At 32.4% G+C, this 18,147-nt stretch overlaps 1 protein-coding gene and 1 long non-coding RNA gene across 2 annotated transcripts; both read left to right on the plus strand.

The window, feature by feature from the left end:
* Positions 1–1,050: 1,050 nt before the first annotated feature.
* LOC144572295 (uncharacterized) lies at positions 1,051–2,050 on the plus strand. Its single transcript, XR_013517710.1, has 2 exons — positions 1,051–1,880; positions 2,018–2,050. It is a non-coding gene; the product is annotated as an uncharacterized LOC144572295 (long non-coding RNA).
* A 10,959-nt stretch (positions 2,051–13,009) lies between these two features.
* On the plus strand, positions 13,010–16,348 carry LOC144572301 (cytochrome b561 and DOMON domain-containing protein At5g47530-like). The gene is made up of 3 exons (XM_078321818.1): positions 13,010–13,773; positions 13,871–14,125; positions 15,744–16,348. Exons 1-3 carry the CDS (start codon positions 13,156–13,158, stop codon positions 16,074–16,076), a joined length of 1,206 nt encoding a protein of 401 aa, XP_078177944.1. The 5' UTR covers positions 13,010–13,155; the 3' UTR covers positions 16,077–16,348.
* The last annotated feature ends 1,799 nt before the right edge of the window (positions 16,349–18,147 follow it).

The raw sequence follows: 18,147 nt of genomic DNA on the forward strand, positions 1-18,147 counted from the left end.
TTGCTGTATGACTTAGTTAATTTGAAACTAAAGACTACTATCTAAATATACGCGTCATAAACAAATGTATTATTTGCACCCACTGTACTCGGATTTTGAAAATAAAAATTTGAAAATCCATAGGAGGCTTGTTCTCAGATTTTCCACAGAAGTACTCATTGTACTTAATGCTGCCATTAACAGTTCTCATATTATTAAATTCTATTAAATAGTATGAAGGATGAACTTAATACCATTAATTTCTATTCTTGCAGCTCCTACACTGATCCACAGGAGCAGTGGAGGAAATTTTTGGAGCTACACCATCTACATAACTGGTGGAGACATTTTCTCACCCTGCCACAGAATTCTGCACTGGTGGAGACATTTTCTCACCCTGCCACAGAATTCTGCACAATTGACCACAGCGTGTTGTTGAAAGTTTTAAAAAGAATTCTATTTAAAAAATAAAAATATCTATTTGCACCCAAAACTATTTGTATCTTTCAAATGGTAAGCATTTTAAACACTTTTATAAAGGAACATATACAATACAATCTGAATTTTCACGCAGGACCGCAGGGTTAAATTATATAGTTTTTCAAAGAAATATTTATACCTATTATTATGCAAAAAAATGTCTAAAAATCAAAATTTATTTAAATTTTTTTAGGGAGTTACAAAATCGATCGATATCGATAGATCACTACTAAAACTCGAAATTCGGGATTTTTAGTTTTAGTGAAGATTGGGACATTCTAATCGACTTTGCCTTCCCACTGGATGTTTGATTTGTAATTTAGATTAAATTTAGGGTTAAAATTAAAATAAATTTATTGAATTATGATTGCTAATTATAATATATGTTAGAGAATGAAATTACAAGTTAGAGTATTAGAAAGTATAAGTTAAAGTAATTTTTTTTATCAAGTATCTAATTAGTTAATGTGTTTCAATTCAATTTGTTATTTAAATCTGATTTGATATTATTTTGTCCCCTAACGAAATTTCTGAGATTGTCCCTGTGTGTTCATTACAAAGTATCACAGCCTCCCCTTGTATAATTATATAAATATTGAGGAATTAGACTTAGAAACATTTTACCAAGTTATTTGGAAGAAGCTTCTAACCTTGATCAGCCAACAACCCCCAACTTTCCCATTCAACTGTCCCTTTTTTTCCCTATAAATCAGTAAAGCAATGCTTCTCTATTCTCTAATCTCTACTAGCCACTCCACCGTACCGGTTCCACACTTCTCTACTCTTTCTTTGTCCTACATTGGTCCCAAGCACAAAAACCTCCATTCTCATATTCTCATCACTATCAATCAATCATGGCATCCAATACAAGATCAGTAACCTTTCTCTGTCTCTTTCTCCCAATTATCTTTTCTTCATCAACCCTTGCTCAGAATTGCAGCACTGACACCTTCTCCAGCAACAAACTTTACTCTTCATGCACCTCTCTATCTGGTTTAAATGCAACCTTACACTGGACATATTACTCGACCAACGGTACAGTCAATGTTGCGTACCGAATCACAGAATCCACGTCGACATGGGTTGCCTGGGGAATCAACCCGAATAGTACTGGTATGATAGGTGCGAACGCCTTCTTGGCCTATTACAACTCGAGTTCTCTGCAGATTATAACATCTCAGCTCTCTTCTTATAGTCCCACAATCGCCAACGGAAGCCTCACTTTCACGGTGTACGAGATGTCGGCTGATTATTCTAACAGTGCATACACAATTTATGCTACTTTGGAGCTCCCAAACAACAGCACCACACTGAACACGGTCTGGCAACGCGGGACCACTTTCTCAAGCGGGGTACCTGCTGGACACCCAAACACCGCAACCGGCGCTCAGAACACTAATTTGAATTTTCTCTCTTAATTAGTTGGTAGACTTAGCTACTATCAACTTTATTTTGCTGTTATATAGAAGGTTGCATATATATGATTGTGAACTCAGAGTAAACTTTATCTATGATTGGTAGACTTAGCTACTATCAACTTTATTTTGCTGTTATATAGAAGGTTGCATATATGATTGTGAACTCAGAATAAACTTTACCCTTACACGTATCCAATAAGCTAATGAAGAAAAAAAAAATTATTCCTACCCGTCTTGTCGCATACAATGTTAGACGGGTAATGATATAAAATTGTGCTATTAAATAGATTATATATGGGTGATTAGTAAAACTATATCATATCATGCATCATTTCATATAAAGATGTATTTATTTAATTTATACTTTTTATTATTAATAATTATAATGGAGAATAACAGATACGAAATAGTCTTTATCTCTATTAATGGATGGATCTACTATTATTGAATGGTGGCTAATTGATCTCTATTTTTGTTTTTGTTTTTAAATTGATCCTATTTATACAACATTTTTGTTTTAGTTCTGCCATATCTGTCTCGATAAGCTATCGAAAAAAAAAAATCTTATTTATATCCATATTATTGAATACGATCTGATAAAAATAAATAAAAGAGTACCATTGACACCCCTAAATGACATGTTATCTTGACAGAGAGAAATTCTATCAGAAAAAAATGCTGAAAAACAGTCGCCTTTTTGCTTCTAATTGCACAAAAATCAGAAGAAATGATATGAGATAAAAGGCTAATAGGCTGTAATTTTTAAAAATACCATACCCAAAAAATAATAAACCAAATAACCACGTTTTCTAAAAAATTTGAATTTTAACACGGCTACATCCTCTAGATGCGGAGCATTTATGGGGTGGCCATATCTAGGAGCTGAGGCCACCCCAGAAATGCTCCGCATCTCCTAGATGCGGCCGTGTCAAAATTCGAATTTTTCAAAGTGGTTATTTGGGTTTATTATTTCTTGGGGTATGGTATATTAAAAAATTTCGGGCTAATAGGCTCTGCAGTTAAAATCTTGGGCTGATATGAGCCCATTAGAGCTTCGTACTTAACTTTCTTTTGCTTTACTTCGTTGAAACTTGAAAATGAGTAAATGACTCACTGCATGATTAGCTACAAAATTAATAATCACAGAAATAAAAAATGAAAACCAGAGAGAAATTATAGAGGAGAGAGAAGATTTCAGCGGGCTAGTACTAGTAATTTCAATGCAATGTGAAGAATTCAATTTGTCGTTACAAGTTCATATTGATGTTAACCAATAGCCTAAATTTAATATTAAATCATTATTTTAGTTATCCAAAAACCATGGATACACATGTTAATGAATAAAGATTGACTAAAATCAGAAGCGAAGTCAAATTTTCAGAATAGAATCAAATAAATACGAGGATCAATTATATAAAAATTTCTATAGAGAATAGGGGTTTACTTTTACAATATCATAACATAAATTATATATATAATCATACAAAAATTATTTTTTAAAAAAAAAAAATGGAGGTCAATATTTTTCCAATTGGATGAAATTGTGAATTCAACATGTTATTAATTTTCTAATTGAGTTTTGTCTATAGGATTTTGAACAAACTTTATACAAAGTCAGATTTAAACTGTCTATTTGTATTAAAATTTGTACGAACATATTTAAAATTTAATAAATTTCAACGTCCTATAAATATGTGTGTGAATTTTAACAAAAATTAAACAATTTAGACTTAATTTTAGACAATACTATGTGTGTGAATTTTAACAAAAATTAAACAATTTAGACTTAATTTTAGACAATACTTTGTTCAAAAAAATTTAGACAAATTACCTCACCCATTAATTTTACTCCATCTATTGAATTAATAAATTAATTTGTTGACAACTAGTCCTAACTAATCTTTTTTTTTTTACAAGCTTGAGCAGAGCTTGAATTTTTTTTTATCTTTGGATAACTACAGTCTTAGAATTTTTTCTTCTCAAAAGAAATTGTCTGAAGCCCGAAAACTCTGTTAAAATTTCTTATTTTCAATATAATGACATCTAAATTTAAAATCACAATAACAATTTCATACAATAAATTAATAAAATTCAATACTTAAATTTTTGTCACAATCTATCAATTCTATTTTGATTTGAAAATTAATTATAGAGCGTAAAAGAACCACATCAAATATGCAAGTTTGCGAATGAGATTTTATATGGCTGCAAAAAATAAAGCGTTTAAACCACACCAAATACATTATTCCAAATATTTGGTACGATTGTCATCCAAAATGCATTTTAATAACTCTAGCCATCGGTTCTCTTTCATCTTTTGAAGTCGTTTCAACGTGATAGACTTTCCAAAACATGCATACGTAATTAATTAATCTAATAAATAAGGGGAAATTGTAGGTCAATATAATTAATGCTACTTGCATATTACGCTAATCTTTTGTAATGCTCATGTAAGCAACAATTTACTGTTCCAAGAGTTTTACATCGTTAGAGATATAATACTGAAAAAACAAGAATAAATATAAGCCATTTGATCAGAGTAAGAAAGGAAAAAAAATATGGAATGATATTTGTCATTTAAGAATTTTTTTTAATTGATTAGATATGTCTTTATTTTTTTTTATTATCATTTAAGAACTGTTATTTGTCATTTAATATGTTATTTTGTACGGAGGAGGGATCCAATTATACTCTTTTTTGGTGACATCGGATTACACTCAACATTTTTAAAGTCCAAATAGTCGATCCAAACCGTTCAACATGATGGATATATTAAAATGTGCTTGCAGATCAAATTTTACATTTTTTTTAATTTTTGTACTATTTATTAAGATGGGTACAAAAATTCAATAGTCTAAATATAGAGATTTTGTTAAATACTTAATAAATAGTAAAAAAATTCGAAAAAAATGTAAATTTTGATCCGCAAGCACATTTTAATATATCTATTATGTTGAACGGTTTGGATCGACTATTTGAACTTTGTAAACTTTACAAACGGAGAGTGTAATTTGGTATCACTAAAAAAGGTGTAATTGGATCCCTTCTCTTTTGTATGAGTGTTTTTTTTTGGAAAATATATTGAAAAGATTAAAAAAAAGTATGTCATTTAAAGTATGCTATTTGTTATTTAGTCTATTTTTTTATGAAATATATTATTTTATATTAATTTATTTTCTTATAATATGTCTCTGTTGTAATGCATAGGCACGATACTAATATTTTATTGAGCTAAATAGAAGATTTTGAACTCAAATAAGGTAGCATGTGGGTCCGTCCCGAATAGAGGGCCGGAGTTTAATCTACTCGCCATATAAAGTGGAAAAAAAATGTGTCGTGCCGTAATTAACACGTTGTGATTTTGGTCTAGTGCCGTGTTGTAACTAAAATGTCGAGAGGTAGTCACAGCACGTGAGTCACAAATATGTAGTTGGTCATGTTTCTCATGTTTAACTATTTTTTTTATAATTTAGATTAGTTTATTTAAGATTCACCATTTAATCAAGACCTAATAATCCTAATTACTCGTAACTCGCGTGACTGTGCCGTGACCGAATCTTTCACGTGACGTGTCGTGCCGTGTCAAATTTTCGAAAGATGGTTACAGGTTCACGGCATGCAAATGGTGACGACACGGAACCGTCACATGTGCCGTATCGTTCCGTACTGTAACCGTGTCGTTCTGTGACAGAGTCGGCTCCGCCGTACCATTTTACCCACTCTATCTCCATACATGACCAATATTACATTTTTCAATGTACATAATAACTCTAGAAAAAATATACAAAATATTTTAAAAAAACATGTAATTGATTTGGGGCTTACCCAAATCCATGACCAATCCGGTCTAAACGTAGACTGAACCCGACTCTATTCGACGACTTCTTCAAACCGGCCGGACTGATAATTGGGCCGGACAGATAAGTAGAAGTTGACCGAGTCCCAAATTCCCAATAATAGTCTATAGAAAGGTTCTTGGATCGTCCGATTTTGACTCATATTCATATGAGTCTGTATCTTATCTTTCAATGCGTAATACAAGATTCACATTCTCTCATATATCTCAAATTTTGAGTTGAATTGTTCAAATTTTTACTGCGTAAATCTTAAAAGTAACAATTAATATTGCTGCGTGATGCACCATTAATTAGGAGAATGATCAGATAACCATTGACCTCCTCCACCTGGGAAATGGGGATTAATAATTTCTTATAACTTATTCTTTCACCTCCAATTAAGAACAAAATATATATTAACTTTGTTCAATCTATTTAAATGAGTTAAGTTGCGATCAGGACTGGATTTTAATGAATAATATATATTATATACATGTTATTTAATTATTATATTTTCTAAAACACGTAAGTTGCCCTTCTCTTTTACTTTTTTTTTTAATTATGATTTTCTTCCATATGAATACATTGCTCAATTCTTCCCATATTGATTTCTTTAATTATATAATGATATTAAATTGCTCAAATGTTATATTTTTTTTTCTCTTTTAATTATATGTTCTCAATATAAACAAATGAGGGGTCCGGATCCCCTAAAGTAACTCAATCTTTGGGTTTTCGATTGAGACCGTCGGATTTGAATCCATCGTTCGAGGTTGCTTCTTGATTTGAATTTATCTCTCGAGATGTGTGCTTTCCACTTTAGATAGATTATCACGGATTCGAATCGGACGATCCTGATTGAAAACCCAAAGATTGAGTTACTTCATTGAATCCGAACTCACAACTGAGTGGGCCATAGAGAGAAAAAAAAGAGGCTACAAAGGATTTTTTTTTTTTTTTTTTAGTAAAGGAGTACATCTTTAAACTTTTTATTTTTTTTGGATAAACTCTGATTTATTTATGCTTGACAATTTTTAGAATTATCAAAATAAAATGTCGCACATATATTTTCTCTCTCTATTGAACAATTTACTCTACTCTGTTTTTTTGTTATTTTCTCTGGACTAAATTTAAACCGGAAAATAATAATTAAGCATGAACTATCACGATATATTTAATGACGTCACGTGTGGTCACGGCGTAACGTGACGTGATTGTTCTTTATCATATTAGTCACGTCATGTGAAAATAAATTTAATTCAATCTCAATAATTATTTTGAAATTCACAGCAGTACGACACATCGTTTTAAGTTGAGTCAATTAAACATGACGTGACCAAGTCACAATGTATTAATCATGTCACGTTACGATTCACTAATCTGAATCTGTAGTCAATATAATCACAACGTATTAATCATGTCATGCTACTTTTTTTTTTTTTACTAATCTGAATCTGTCGTCAGTGTGGGACCGGAGCTTCAAGATTGAGCTTGAATCTAAAAAAATCGATCTAATGGCGCGTCACGCTTGAATCTGACGCAACTTTACTCATTGAAATATCATCCATTATAATCCAGTCCTGATTGCAACTTAACTCATTGAAATAGATTGAAGAAAGTTAATATATATGTATTTCTTAATTGGAGATGAAAGAAGAAGTTATAAGAAATTATTAATCCCCATTCCCCAGGTGGAGGTGAAAGAAGAGGTAAATGGTTAGCTGATCTTTCTCGTCGCGCGGTGACACGCCGATTGCGTGTGTGTTCTCTTCCATTTGGTGGCATTATAACTTTAAAATAAGCACTTGCCTGGTAGTCGGCATCAGCTCTTGGCTCTTGCCTCTTGGGTTAGTCTCACTCTCATATATATCTTGAGTCTTGCCTCATCTCTTGAATTTGAATGCCCTTCTTTTTGGGAAACAATGCCACCTTGACCTTGTCTTCTGTAGCCGCAGTAGTTGTTGGCAGACATGTAATGAGGTGGATTTATTTTTTCCGAGAAACTGGTTCTTTTGTTTTTTGGTAGCGGATCTAATTTTTGAATTCGCATCCTCTAATATATCTCATATCTCAGAGAATACGCACTCCTAATTTTTAGGGGTTCGGACTTTTGGTGCGGATCCCTAAAATAACTCAAAATTTAAGTTTGGATCTACCAATTCCGTTGAATTCACATCTCCTCAGTTTACTTGACTTAGAACAATTGAAACGGACGGTTCAGGATCTTTCTTTTAACTTGGCACGAATTTCAAAGCAAAAATAATACTGTTCCTGCGCTATCCCGAATAGGCACCAGCTGATAGTAAATCTCGACCGTCCGTTTCAATTTGACTGAGTCAGGTATCTGAGAAGATACGGATCCAATTCGGTTTGAAAGAAATTTGCAAGCTGAGTCAACTTGATATATACACCATACATATATACACCATATATTTTTAGGTCCAATATAAAGTTGGTCAATTTAATCCAAGTCTTTTCTTATCTGAAATAAAAGTATAATTTCAATATCTAATTTTTACCTACTTCAATCTCAATCAAGGTTCTAAATAGTGTTTATAGCAGCATAGCGGGGAGACAAAAAAAAAACTTTAGCGAATAGCACAGCTATAGCGGAAGCTATCATAAATAGCGTTTTCTTATTTCAAAAATTATATTTTTATATTTCTACTAATAGTAAATATGTCTCATCGAGAAAAAAAAACACCAAATTGATTAAGAAGTTATAATATTCATATTGAAGTTCAATTTCTCACGGATAAGATCCCTAGGCATTGTTTTAATTTTTTATTTTTGGAATACCCAACAATAATGCATAATACAAAATTTAATTGATATAGTGGTATAGCCCGCACATGTTCCATTATATTGATATAGTTTGATAAAGTAAAAAAAAGCCCATCTGGACATTAACGCCCATTAAAATTGCAAAATCATAAGCCCATGTAGCATAGCGGACCGCTATTGCCGCTACGCGCTACACGCTATAGCAGACTGCTATTGCCGCTACGCGCTACACGCTATAGCAGACCGCTATTAGCGCTATAGCTGCCGTAGCTCGATTAGTGCAGTTTTACCCCGTAGCTTAGCTTTCTAGGTCCAAAACCGTTATAGCTAACTATTTAGAAACTTGATCTCAATCATTGATAAACTGAACTTATCATCCCACTTGACAACCACTACCAAATTTTTCAAAAAAATATAAACTTAAACTAATAAAATCAGCTCAATTCTATGGTTAATCCAAATGATTCAAATGTTGAATGCTTATTATTTGCTTAAATTTTAAAAAAATTCGAGTAATGTTATAAGTTCGCAGTTAGGGGTGTTCAAACAGTTGGTTCGATACTTCGGTTGAAACCGAAATAAAATAATCAAATCAAATATTTTTTCGGTTTTTAAAAATAGAACTGAATCGAATCAAACCGATTAAACTTATAAATCGATTAAGAACCGAACTGAAGAAACCGAAGTAAATTTTGGTTTGTTCAGTTCAAACCGAAGTAAATCTATTGGTACCATTATTAATGAAAATTATGCATATTCATACACAAGTTGTTCAATTTCATACAAAATATGTAGATTCTAAAATATTTAAACTAAAATAAGAGAAAAAAAAAAAGGAAACAATGATTGAACAAAACATAATATAAATCATAATTGAACCAATATAAATTGGTCGGTTCAATTTAGTCATTTTTGAAAAGTCTAAACCGATCCAATCAATTTAATCTAAATTTTCAACCGAGCAGATCCATTTGAACCAAAAACTGAACCATTTAAACTGAAATTTTTCAGTTCAATTGAAAACCGAAGAAACCGAATCATTTGAACACCTCTATTCGCAACTATAGTTTGATTCGAGCGAGCTCGAAATCTCGAATCGATAAACTTAACTAAATTAACGGAAGTAGCTTTATTTTTTAGTACTCTTCAAACAAAATTAAAATATGATGAGAAAATTGAACCTACTCATCCAATTTGAAAAACTTAAACAAGGTCTTAACGCTAATACACCTGAAAAAATAGTGAAGTAAATTAGTCACGTCATTATTAGTTCAGTTTTTTTTTTTTTTTTGAGAGAAAATAAGGATCAGATCCTTATTTGCTTTATTAATAAAAGGTTTCAAAAGGAAACCAGGTTACAAGATTAAGATCAATTCAACATAGTTGAATTTAATTTTCCCTCCAAAGTGGAGGTTTAAGAAGAAGAAATATGACTTAAAAGAAATAAGAAAAACCAGAAATTTAAAACTCCTCTTTCAGTGTAAATACTTTTACTTATTCTAGATCTCTAATAATAGCTTTAATCTAATCTCTGAAAATTCTTGAACATCTTTCTCTCCAGTATACAAACATGGCTAGCAGAAGGATTTCCTTGGCCATTTTGCTTTCTATTTTTTCAACAATCCACCTATGAGCTCCTTCACCTCTTAATACTGTTTCCCAATCTCTATCTGGTAATCTAAAATTCAAACATCATTACTAGTTCAGTTATGTTACACGTATCAATCACGTGACATAACTTGCATATTGTGTGACGTGTATTCACATAAGTTATTTTTCTTAATTTAAAAATGGCACGTCACAGCACGTCATGCAAAATAAACTGATAACATCACGTGACCCGTTACTTAACTATTTTTTTCAACATTATTTCTTTGTTATAATTATTATGTAATATTTTTTATTTTTAGTATGTTTTGTAATTATTTTCTTTGTACTAACTTAAAACTTCAAAAAAAAAAGTAATTAAATGTGCACCATGCCACTTTTTTAATTACGTGGTGTGATTTGACATGACCTAATTATAACATGTTAGTCATACCAGATCAAAATTTTCTCAGCTATAGAAAAATAAAGCCACCAAAAAAAAAAAAAGAAGTTAAAAACGCAGCCCTGTGGGATTGAGGCGTTTGAATTTCCAAAATGCAAGCGACACAGTTGACTATGATTTGAATTTTAAGAAGTTTCGCACAATATAAGTTGTCATATTCATGATATAAATTCATTGAGACTGACAATTGATAGACAAATCAAAGGCATGATTGAAGGATTAGTCAAGAGTGTTGTTGTAAAAAACGCCCGTTTAGCCAGATTATTGGCCGATTAGTCATTGGCGGTAACCAAACGGTTATAAAATTTTCCAATTAATTGACCGATTATTTCTGATTAATTACTTGACAAATAAAATTGGTCAAGACAAATAGTACATTTATTCATAGAACACATAAAATTGCCCCAATATTATCACTTGCATTTATTCATAGAACTGTACAATAGTACGACAAAATCAAATAAAGAGTTTTCTTTGTAGAGAATGACTGAAATGTCTGGTTTGTGGAAGAGCCCATGCAATGGGACCAAATCAAAGAATCCAAAAGTTGAGAGGATTACACAGAAGGACAACACCTGATAAAGCCGAACAACTAATTTTGTACAGTCAATTCTCACCTTTTGACCTAGTAGTCTCTTTCTCTCCATTACTAAGTTTCAGCTCCTCTCCAGTGAATCAGAATTCACATTTTATATATGCGTACCTGTGACAAATATGAGCAGAGAGACCTTTTGAGGTGGTTGTCAGAGAAAATTAAGGTTCCGTACAAGTGGAGAGGAGACTGTTTCTGTATCTGTCATTCTGCCTTGTCTTCCAGTTTGAAGTGTTTCTCCTCTCCCAAATTCAGTGAACCAGGTCCAGACTAGAAACAGAGACTCCGTCCTCTCTAATCTGGTGAATTGCAAAACACACGCAACATCAAGAAAAATAATTAAATTTTATACTTCTTCCGGATATCTATGTGTGTATTTTACCAAAAAAAAAAATCCTTATTAATTAGCATTTTACTGAGTAGAATTGCATAAAATATATTGGTATATTCTTCGAGCGTATATAAATATATTGGCTTTTGAATTATATATTATTCGGTTTTAATTTTTCTATTTGTTTTGCTGCATGACTTAGTTAATTTGAAACTAAAGATGACTATATAAAATATTCGCGTCATAAACAAATGTACTATTTGGTAGGTGTAAACATGACCATGTTGATTAAGACCGAGTAAAAAAGAAAATTGATAAATTTGGAGAGGAGGAACAAGTGTTTTTTTATATTATAATAAGAAAATGATAAATTGCACCTCTATTTGCACCCCAAAAATATTTATATCTTTCAAATGGTAAGCATTTTAAACACTTTTATAAAGGAACATATACAATACAATCTGAATTTTCAGCATTACCACTTAATGGAGGAAATAGGATGAACATACACAAGTGCATGAACGACTTAATGGAGGAAATAGGATGGCAGTTACAGCATTACCAGAAAGAGAGGCGGGAAATAAGGAACGAGCTGGCACCGGACTGAACAGAAACAAGAAAGAGGAAGAAAGATCGAAATCAGGGACTTTTGGGCAAAAATAACAAGCTGGGACGTTGTTTATTAAGTTTTTTAGTTTTAATTTATTTTACTGCAATTTTACTTAAAGGCTCAGCTGTTTGAGCCATTGATTTCAAAATTTTTGTTTTGCTTATTACAAAACTTTTGTAATTTTTACCATTATCAATGGAATTAAATATGGGCTTGACCCATATTTTTTTCTCAAAAAAACAATACAATCTGAATTTTCAAGCAGGGACTGCAGGGTTAAATTTTATAATTTTTTCAAAGAAATATTTATACCTATTATTATGCAAAAAAAAAAAATGTCTAAAAATCAAAATTTATTTTATTTTTATTATTTTACTATTTTTAAATAGATAACAAAATTGTAAAATTTGGTCTACGTGTTGATTTTAATGTGAAGATGATGTTGAGCGATTCTGATACTTTAAAAAAAATATTGAAATTCATGGTATGAACCTATGTGCGCACAAGGGCGGACTCACATGGTTTCGGAGGGAGGCAGCTATCTCCCTCTTCCGGATTTTGAGTTTTAGTGGAGATCAAGACGTTTCGGTCAACTTTGTCCCCCCTAAATATCGAATACCTAATTAGTTAATGAGTTCAATCCGATTAGCTATTTAAATCCAATTCGATATTTTTTTTGCCTCTCTCTCCATAATGAAAATTCGAAAATTCTGAATCCACCCCTGTGTGCGCATTACAGAGTATCATAACCCCCCCCTTGCATAATTATATAAGAGTAAATATAGAGGAATTAGACTAAGAAACATTTTACCAAGTTAATAGGAAGAAGCTTCTAACCTAGTTCAGCCAACAACCCCCAACTTCCCCATTCAACTGTCCCTTTTTTTCCCTATAAATCAGTAAAGCAATTCTTCTCTATTCTCTAATCTCTACTAGCTACCCACTCCACTGTACCGGTTCCACACTTCTCTTCTCTTTCTTAGTACAACTTTACATCTTTTTCTTTGTCCCACAATATTGGTTCCAAGCACAAAAACCTCCATTCTCATCTTCTGATCATCACTATCAATCTATCATGGTATCCAATACAAGATTAGTAACCTTTCTCTGTCTCTTTCTCCCAATTATCTTTTCTTCATCAACCCTTGCTCAGAATTGCAACACGGACACCTTCTCCAACAACAAACTTTACTCTACATGCACCTCTCTATCTGGTTTAAGTGCAACCTTACACTGGACATATTACTCGACCAACAATACAGTCGATATCGCGTACCGAATCGCAGAATCCACGTCGACATGGGTCGCCTGGGGAATCAACCCAACTAGTACTGGTATGGTAGGTGCGAACGCCTTCTTGGCCTATTACGACTCGGGTTCTCTGAAGATTATAACATCTCAGCTCTCTTCTTATAGTATCACAATCTCCAACGGAAGCCTCAGTTTCACAGTTTACGAGATGTCGGTTGATTATTCTAACAGTACCAGTGCATACACGATTTATGCTACTTTAGAGCTGCCAAACAACAGCACCACACTGAACACAGTCTGGCAACGCGGGACCACTTTCTCGAGCGGTGTACCTTCTGGACACCCGAACACCGCAACCGGAGCTCAGAACACTAATTTGAATTTTCTCTCTGGACAGTCTGCTTCTAGCGGATCGGGCTCCTCCAGACTTCACCGTGAAAATGTAATTAAGAAATCCAAATATACAGCAGTTGATTAACACTTATATATATAATCTAGGTAATTGCATGCTAACTGTTCTTATATATATATATATGCAGATACATGGGGTTTTGAATACAATTAGTTGGGGAATTCTCCTTCCACTTGGAGTGATGATAGCAAGGTATGTGAAGGTTTTCCAGGCAATGGATCCGGCCTGGTTTTATTTGCATATTACATGCCAGTGCTCTGGGTATATCCTTGGTGTCGCCGGTTGGGGTCTCGGGCTCAAACTCGGCTCTGAATCGAAGGGAATCACTGAATACAGCCATCGGAACCTCGGGATTTCCCTCTTCGTTTTCGCAACTCTTCAGGTACGTACATACCTTTCTTTTGATATTTGATTTGCTAATTATAAGCATGTATATGTGATTATCAGACTTAATTTACAATATTTTTTAAAATTCTTTTCATAATTTCTTAAAGAACGTTCTGAGATGAAAAATATCTTGATATGATATGAAATCTTACATAATTATATTTTATCATCAAATTGTTCATGCAACACGTCAAAAAAAAAAAAAATTGAAGTAGCACGATAGCACCTCTCTGTTTTTTTATAGTTCTGGGACTGCGTGTCAGTGACTCACCAACCCAATATCCATTTATCAAATGTGCAAACTTTGCGTGGTGGATTGGTTGATGGGTTGTTGGGGTCAATTTTGTTTCGATTAGGTATTGAATATACATATTTCTTCTTTTTTACATTTATATAATATGGTATGGTCATATATACCCTATAGAAAGACATATACAAAGATATGGTACAGTCATGCCGGGTATACCCGGATAACACAATTGTATTTAATTATCTGCGTAGAAAAACAAAAGGTTGTTTTCAATTTTCAAACCTTACGTACTGTCTCTTTCAAATGATGTATATATGTTTGAATTTCTTAAAAATAATTTCAATGTGTCAAATCGGATAATGCTATTGCTTGGAAAAGTTCATCCTGTTTTAACTTAAAAGAAGAAACTGTCCAATAAACCATGAGGCGAGATTCATAATTTTCGTCAAGTTGAAGAGAGGCAAAAAAAAAAAAAATATATCGAATTGGATTTAAATAGCTAATTGAATTTAAACTGATTAACTAATTAGGTACTCAATAAAAAATAATACTTTAACTTATGCTTTTCAATATTCTTGACTTGTATTTTCTGATTCTCGAACCTATAATTCTAATTACCAATCATAATATAAGAGATTTATTTTAATTTTAATTCTAAATTTAACTCGAATTACAAATCAAACATTTAGAGGGGGGCAAAAATATTTTCAGAGGGGACAAAGTCAATCGAAACGTCCCAATCTCCACTAAAACTCAAAATCCAGAGAGAAGCAGCTGCCTCCTGATACCATGTATGTCACACAAATCAATATACTAATAGTTATAACACAATATATAGTTAATGTTGTAATAAAAAATTAATTAATTAATTAACTACAAGAATGGAAGAGTATTAGCGAGAAAAGAAGTGACTATTTGCGAGGGTATACCGACAGAAATGTGTTTTTTCTATTAGTGACAGTAGTATCCGCGAGAGTATACCGACAGGTTCGATCGCGAATATTGCCTCATTCTTATAATTTATATAATTAAATTAAGTCTCGAATTGAATTTGCATAGTCTAATATGAGTGAGGTTATGTTACGTACTTTTGTAATGCGCATATCATTTCGCGCTATGAATCCATATTTATCTTTTTAAAATTTAAATAGCCGATTCGAACTGATTAACATGATTTCATATGAAAAATGTGCCTACCAATCAAATTATATATATATTTTTAGAATATTTTTACTAACTTTTTAAATAGGTAGAAAACTACTATTTTAGATGGTCTAAAATCTTTCAATTAGGTGATTTCTATCAATCTAGAAAAATAGTAAAAAAAAAATGGACCGACTGATAAATTCTTTGTTCCTTTCAGGTATTTGCTCTCCTTCTAAGGCCACACAAAACAAACAAGTACCGATTGTACTGGAATATTTACCACTATACAGTCGGATACGCTGTGATTTTGTTGAGCATCATAAACATATTCAAGGGGTTCGACATTTTGAACCCGGAAAAGAAGTGGAAGAATGCGTACATCGGTGTCATAGCGACACTTGGTGGCGTCGCAGTGATTCTCGAGGCTACCACGTGGGCTATTGTTTTGAAGAGAAGATCAAGGGAAGACAAGTCCCACCATGGCGCCAATGGTACCAATGGCTATAATGGTACCAATAGCTATGGTACAAGGACGCAACAATTTGCATGATATATATATATATATATACTAGTTCTTTAATTTCTCATGATATGTACTATATATGGAGGATAGATACGTGTGATAGGAGTTGAGGTTGTTTTTGCTTTGTTATAGCAGCATGAGATGTTCTTTTCTCTGTTTGCTTTTGATCTTTCTTATTTTTATTTTTTCTTGCTTGCTTGCTGTTTTTGTTGATCTCTTGATATATCATTCACATTAGGACTATTGCTTTGTTTAATAGGATAGTTAGTAGTTGTATACTCATTATTTTATTATTTTTATATACCATGTTTGATTGTTATACATCTCTTTGTTTACTTGGTTCGGCTTGAAACAATTTTGATGTCGTCTTCAAATCGTTGCTCAAGAATATATTAAGTTGTTTACATTACCCTCCTAATTTTTTTTATTATAATAGGACAGTTTAAAGAAAATTAATTATAATAACCTCTTTTGTCATCTGTGAATAGTCAAGTTTTATTTTTGAATATGCATTAGCGCACAATGCAACCGAGTCATCAATTTGATTTTTATTTTTGAATTTCATTATCTCTAGTCAAAATTATTTTAAAATAATATAGACTATTAACAAAAGAACAATGGATTTTGATGTGGCAAGTCAGCTGGTCCTAATGGAACCAAAAAATAATTCGGTTACAGGAAGGGAGGGAATGGGAAAAAAAAAAAAAATCGTGGAATCGTGTTTGGCTGATAAAATTATGTTAGAGGTGAAAGGTACATGAGGTGAAAAGTTTAACCTTGTATTATTGTAACTAGACTTTTGCTAACGGGTAACCCGTGACCCGTTCCGGGTTGCCCGTTACGGGTAACGGGTAGGACGGATAAAGGGGTAGGTCGGGTACGGGTAAAACCCGTAACGGGTAGACGGGTAAATTTCCAAAAATGTATATCCGGTCCGTTTATTACCCGTACCCGTTGCGGGTTGACGGGTACGGGTCCGGGTATCCGGGTACGGGTCCGGGTATCCGGGTACGGGTCCGGTCCGCCCATTTTTTTTTTTTTTTCTGTTTTTTCCTTGTTCTTTTTTCTGTTTTTCTTTCTGTTTTTTTTCAGTTTTTTTTTTTCAGTTTTTTTTTTCAGTTTTGTATTTCCGTTTTTTTATTTTTGCTGTCTTTGTTTCTGTTTTTTTTTCCTGTTTTGTTTAATATTTTTTTTCTGTTTTTTTTACAGTGTCGTATAAATATTATTACGTGTTTATAATTCGATTTTTATAATATGAATAGTTCGATATCAAATAGAGTATATATATACATGAAATTATCAAGTCGCGTCTTTATAATTTATAAATGAATAAAATTTGTACCTTATATATAAAAATTATTCGTACGAAAATTTGTATATTTATACGGCTAAGTACAAATCTATTTATTTATTTCTTTAAGCAAGTCATTTTATTTTATTTTCAAATTCTCATTATAATTAAAACAATAAATTATAAATAATAAAATCTTAAATTAATTTATTACATTAAAAATAATTATGAATAATTTGAAAACAATAGATTAAAAAATAAAAGTTACCCTCCTCCTTTATTCCGGGCTTGGGACCGGCTATGTAAAATAACATAGGCGGAGTTCTAACTTTTTTTTTGTTAGTAATTGTTCTTTAAAATGAATAATTTAAAAACTAATTGAAATGTTTAGAAATTATAATTTTTAAAATAACCATAAATATTAAAAGAGGTTAGAAAATTATACCGACACTACCTATCTAGTAGTTTGGATTCATATACCATTGTTCGTTTTCTTCTGCACCGTCTGAATCTGAATTAGGTTGAGGCTGCGGCTCGGTAACGCTTTCTTCAGTATCAGCTGCAGAAGATGATTCTTGAGCTTGATGTTGGTTGCGCTCGTCAGCATTAATCCAATCTTTCAAGCACACAAGTATTTCAAAAACATGTGGACCCAATTTACTGCGTTTGTCGGAGAGGATTCTGTTCGCCGAACTAAAACAACTTTCTGAAGGGACGGTTGACACGGGTACGGCAAAGACGTCGCGGGCCATCATCGCCAGTGTTGGATAAGACCTTTGATTCCTCTTCCACCACGTCATGATGTCA

The sequence above is a fragment of the Carex rostrata genome, chromosome 2, assembly GCF_964058835.1.
Source record: "Carex rostrata chromosome 2, lpCarRost1.2, whole genome shotgun sequence".
NCBI lineage: Eukaryota > Viridiplantae > Streptophyta > Magnoliopsida > Poales > Cyperaceae > Carex > Carex rostrata.

Coding starts and splice junctions, on each gene's coding strand:
- LOC144572301 (XM_078321818.1), top strand. CDS start 13,156: ATGGTATCCAATACAAGATTAGTAACCTTTCTCTGTCTCTTTCTCCCA. Junction 13,774..13,870: donor CCAGACTTCACCGTGAAAAT/GTAATTAAGAAA, acceptor ATATATATGCAG/ATACATGGGGTTTTGAATAC. Junction 14,126..15,743: donor TCGTTTTCGCAACTCTTCAG/GTACGTACATAC, acceptor TGTTCCTTTCAG/GTATTTGCTCTCCTTCTAAG.